This window comes from Pollachius pollachius, assembly GCF_949987615.1.
Source record: "Pollachius pollachius genome assembly, chromosome: 14".
In the NCBI taxonomy this organism is placed as follows: Eukaryota; Metazoa; Chordata; class Actinopteri; order Gadiformes; family Gadidae; genus Pollachius; species Pollachius pollachius.
Genome location: NC_136947.1, coordinates 21,867,647 through 21,872,646, shown reverse-complemented (window position 1 = coordinate 21,872,646; position 5,000 = coordinate 21,867,647). Strand labels below are relative to the sequence as shown.

At 44.5% G+C, this 5,000-nt stretch overlaps 1 protein-coding gene across 1 annotated transcript in view; it reads left to right on the top strand.

Moving 5' to 3' along the window:
• LOC307085954 (metabotropic glycine receptor-like) overlaps nt 1-5,000 on the top strand; it is a gene marked incomplete at both ends in the record, with an annotated part of 52,008 nt that overhangs the window by 3,360 nt on the left and 43,648 nt on the right. Inside the window, one exon of the mRNA XM_079750909.1 lies at nt 3,969-4,074. Coding sequence (XP_079607035.1) covers nt 3,969-4,074 — 106 coding nt within the window. The remainder of the gene's footprint in view (nt 1-3,968; nt 4,075-5,000) is intronic.

Sequence of the window (5,000 nt, the reverse complement as noted above, 5' to 3'; positions counted from 1 at the left end):
GTCCAAAGCCTGTCTCATCCCTGACCCACTGGCTCCCCTGGCCTTACTGAAGCCAGAGGAAGCTGCCGGCCTACCATGGAGCTCTTGGGCACGGCCCCCCTGGGAGCGAGCCCCCTGCTGTGAGCGCTGTACTGCCACCCACTGCCACTCAGACAACCAACCGACATACCAGTCAACACGCACACGTTGTTGCTACTACCACGGCATTTATGTGACCAATTAGTGCAGCTTAGAGACCCTTACACAAAACGACGCTCATAATGCTGACCACGTGAAGGCAATCAGAGGGTTATTTAACGAACTCAATTATATTACAATAGTTTATCAGGAGCTGAGGGACCACAAACAAATAAGCCAAATGTTCCCTGGATGGCTTGGAAGATGTGCTTACAGCCATAAAAAACGAAACCAACGTATATCAAGCTGAAGATACAGAACACACAGTACTATTTTGTTTAGAAGATGAATCATGCCTATTCCCATGCTGTTTTTTTTCATCGCTACATTTCTACACACACACACACACACACACACACACACACATACAAACACACAGACGCTCATGCGCACACACAGACACATACACACTTGGACGCGTACACAAACCAACACCACACATCTTCACCTACACGGTGATACATCTGTGTGTCTTCACTTCTACACCTCAATGAGCAGGTCTTCTCCTGCTGGCTGACAGACAGCATGTGTCTGGGGTCATTGGTGTTTGGGTGGTGGATGGAGAAAGGTGTAAAACCCCCCAATAACTGAGGGAGTGCTAGACACCTATCAGAGACAGACAGAAAGAAGATCGATAACACATACGTACGTGTGTGTGTGTGTGTGTGTGTGTGTGTGTGTGTGTGTGCGTGTGTGTGTGTGTGTGTGAGTGAGTGTGAGTGTGTGTGTCAGACTACTGTATTGAATGAATGCCCTCAAATATGACTACTTTATAGAAGACATCTGGTGTACAATGGATCCGGGACTTGTTTAATATGATAACAAGTTGGGATGTTCGTTTGGGAGCAAAAAAGCACATGTAGACGCATTCTTAAGTTGGCTTTATTAGCCAATTCTACCAAAACGCTACTCGGAACGATGGGGGTTGTTTTTACCATGTGTTATGGTAAAAACTAAGTCGCTATTTTAAACCACTTAAAAGGCTAGAAGTAGCCCGACACTTCTTAAGTAGTATAATAAGGCTCTTAAAATATAAAATGAGGCATTGATAACTTTGTAAGTGTACAGATTGTTGATTAAAATTGACATGGTGACAAGATGGCGTCGACGGGTCAACTACTTATGGTATTGTGTGTATAAAATGTCCTTTTCAATAAACAATCTGTACACAGTTATCAATGCCGCATTTTATTGAAAAGTACTGCTGGAGGACGTTCCTCCCTCAGCCTCCATTGACTCCCATTCACGGCAGTGTTGGCTGCCGGTGAATAACATGGGGTTCAATGGGAGAGAGGAGGAGATTCCTCCTCTGATAGGGTGTGACTAGCTGAGGGATCTGAATCGTGCCAACTACTATTCACGAATAGGCTGGAGCCCTGGCTGCGCTATGAACCAATAAGAAGGAGCCCTGGCTGCGCTATGAACCAATAAGAAGGAGCCCTGGCTGCGCTATGAACCAATAAGAAGGAGCCCTGGCTGCGCTATGAACCAATAAGAAGGAGCCCTGGCTGCGCTATGAACCAATAAGGAGCCCTGGCTGCGCTATGAACCAATAAGCAGGAGCCCTGGCTGCGCTATGAACCAATAAGGAGCCCTGGCTGCTCTATGAACCAATAAGAAGGAGCCCTGGCTGCGCTATGAACCAATAAGGAGCCCTGGCTGCGCTATGAACCAATAAGCAGGAGCCCTGGCTGCGCTATGAACCAATAAGGAGCCCTGGCTGCTCTATGAACCAATAAGAAGGAGCCCTGGCTGCGCTATGAACCAATAAGGAGCCCTGGCTGCTCTATGAACCAATAAGGAGCCCTGGCTGCTCTATGAACCAATAAGGAGCCCTGGCTGCGCTATGAACCAATAAGGAGCCCTGGCTGCTCTATGAACCAATAAGAAGGAACCCTGGCTGCTCTATGAACCAATAAGGCTAACGAACCCGCTCTGCCGTATGCCTCGTTTCCACCGACCGGTGCGGTAGTGTTCGTTGCGGCTCTTTTGGCTTATATTGGCGTTTCCACCGAGCGATTCGATGCGGCTCGGTTCGCTTATATTGGCGCTTCCACCGCCAAAAGTTGGGCAAGGTCCCTAAATAAACGTGCTGAGCCTACCTATTTCTCAGCACTCCTCCGTTGGGCTACCAAGCCGTCTGAAAGGGTGCCGAAAACATGGAGCAACAGACGCCGTAATTCAGAAATCACTTTAAAAAGATCCAGTTTGGTATGACCAGGTCACTGATGTCTTTGCAACACAAACAGAGAGGAGGATTGATTTGATCTATAAATGAAGTTGGCTTAACACCATGACCAACATTCTGAAACATCCATTAGCATCCACATTTGCCTCAAACAATGTTAGGCTTACAGCCCATGAAAATAGTTGTGAAATAATGTTTGTTTTTTGTTGTTTTTTCTTTCAATTGTTTGTTACTTTGACCGTTCTGTTTGATATTGTGGAAAGGATGTTAGTGAATGATTCAGAGCATGATGCCTTTTAAATGGCATCACTTTTGGTCTTGTGTCTTCATTTTAAACAATTGTAGCTGAAAATAAACATAGCCAAATTACAACCAATAGCTTCAATTCGCTTTGGTGTTGAATGCTATCCTCAATGGACTGTAAAATCGTTGTAGTTCTTCCAAAATCATTTATCAATCAGAATGCAGAAAAAAGTTATATGAAAAGGACCTGTATGGCCTAGTTTTTCCATGGAAAAAACCCTAGTGTTCAAACCATGGATACTTGGATAACCCACAATGCATTATGACAGGTGGACGACCGTCTTAATCAAAACTTTTAAAGTTTTTTGATAACGGCTCCAACCCTAAAACAGAAAGCCCAGTGAGCAGGCAGCTCACTAGAGTAGTGTGTGGACCGCTGTTTCAGATACAACCTTCAATCAACCGCTAATCCCAAACGTCATCTTATGTAGGGTAAAGCAAATTAACAAGAGTGTTCCAGGTAAAATAACATGGTAGAGGAGTCATCATAATTGTCTCTCTTTTTGTGTATTGGGCCCTCAAAAATATCTGAAAAATGAATCTGTGAATAGTTTTTCTGGGGTTAAATAAAATTGCTTCCCACCATAGAAACACAATTTTGGATTAAATGTTGCCATGTATTTGTTTATTGATCGATAGTCATTCTGGGTTCAGACACATTTAGATGGATGCATCGTGGGTATTTTCTCTGATTTATTGGTTTCCCTTCTCATTTCCTTCTCTCTTCCATCTCTCTTCCATTTCTCCTTGACTCTCTTGCTTTACTTTCCCCCATCACACCAAACAAATCCATTCAAAGTCCTCCTTTCCTTCCTCTACTCTCCCTCTCCCTTTCTCTCTTTCCCTCTCTCTGTCTCTGTCTCTATCTCTATTCCTGTCTCCCTCTCGATCTTTCTTTCTCTGTCTCTCTCTCTGTCTCTCTCGCTCCCTCTCTAGCTATCCCTCTCTCTGTCTGTCTGTCTGTTTATCTCTCTCTCTCTCTCTCTCTCTCTCTCTCTCTCTCTCTCTCTCTCTCTCTCTCTCTCTCTCTCTATATATATATAAATATATATATATATATATATATATATATATATATATATATGTATCACTCTCTCTCTCTCTCTCTGTCTATATATATATATAGACAGAGAGAGAGAGAGACAGAGAGAGAGAGAGAGAGAGGGATGTCTGTGTATCTCACTTGTTTTTTATTTTTTTTCTGATTCATTTTTTGTTGCCTTTTTCTTTCTGCTACAAATTATATCCCCTTAATTTTCTTACTCCATCCTCCTCTCCCCCCCCCCCTTCTGTCCCCCAGGGGGGTGGTGCGGGTGGATGTGAACCTCCAGGAGGTGGACATCGACCAGTGCTCCAGCAGCGGCTGGTTCGCTGGGACCAACCGATGTAACCTCACCAGTATGGACGTGAGTTGACCTGTCTCTCTCAAATACTCTTGCCCTTACTTCCTCTCTCACTCTCTCCTTTACTATCTCTGTCTCTCTCTCTGTCTTTCTCTCTCACTCTCTCCTTTACAATCTCTGTCTCTCTCTCTCCCTTACTGGCTCTCTCTCTCCTTTTCTATCTCTGTCTCTCTCTCTCCCTTACTGGCTCTCTCTCTCCTTTTCTATCTCTGTCTCTCTCTCTGTCTTTCTCTGTCTCTCTCTCCCTTACTATCTCTGTCTCTCTCTCTCTGTCTTTCTCTGTCTCTCTCTCTCCTTTACTATCTCTGTCTCTCTCTCCCTTACTGGCTCTCTCTCTCTGTCTTTCTCTGTCTCTCTCTCCCTTACTATCTCTGTCTCTCTCTCTCTGTCTTTCTCTGTCTCTCTCTCTCCTTTACTATCTCTGTCTCTCTCTCCCTTACTGGCTCTCTCTCTCTCTGTCTTTCTCTGTCTCTCTCTCCCTTACTATCTCTGTCTCTCTCTCTCGGTCTTTCTCTGTCTCTCTCTCTCCTTTACTATCTCTGTCTCTCTCTCCCTTACTGTCTCTCTCTCTTTCTGTCTTCCTCTGTCTCTGTCCTTTACTATCCGTCTCAGATTGTCTAAGCCATATGTATGTCTACTCTGCTATCCATTCTGTCTTGCTTCCATGTGCTATTGGCATCGGTTGATGCTCTTGAATGAGAGCTTATATAAGCGTTGAGGCAGCATCACACCTGTCCTCTTATCAACTATCAGCTGTGTATCTTCTATCCAAACACCGATCACAACATACCCCTTCGCCTGACTCTGACGCTCTCCTCCTTTGTCTGTTTGGTGCTGGTATGTGTATGTGTGGGAGGAGAGGAAGGGAGGAAGATCCTCCTTAACATTGTTGAGAATAAAAAATGTAGATTGTCCACAATACTTTCATG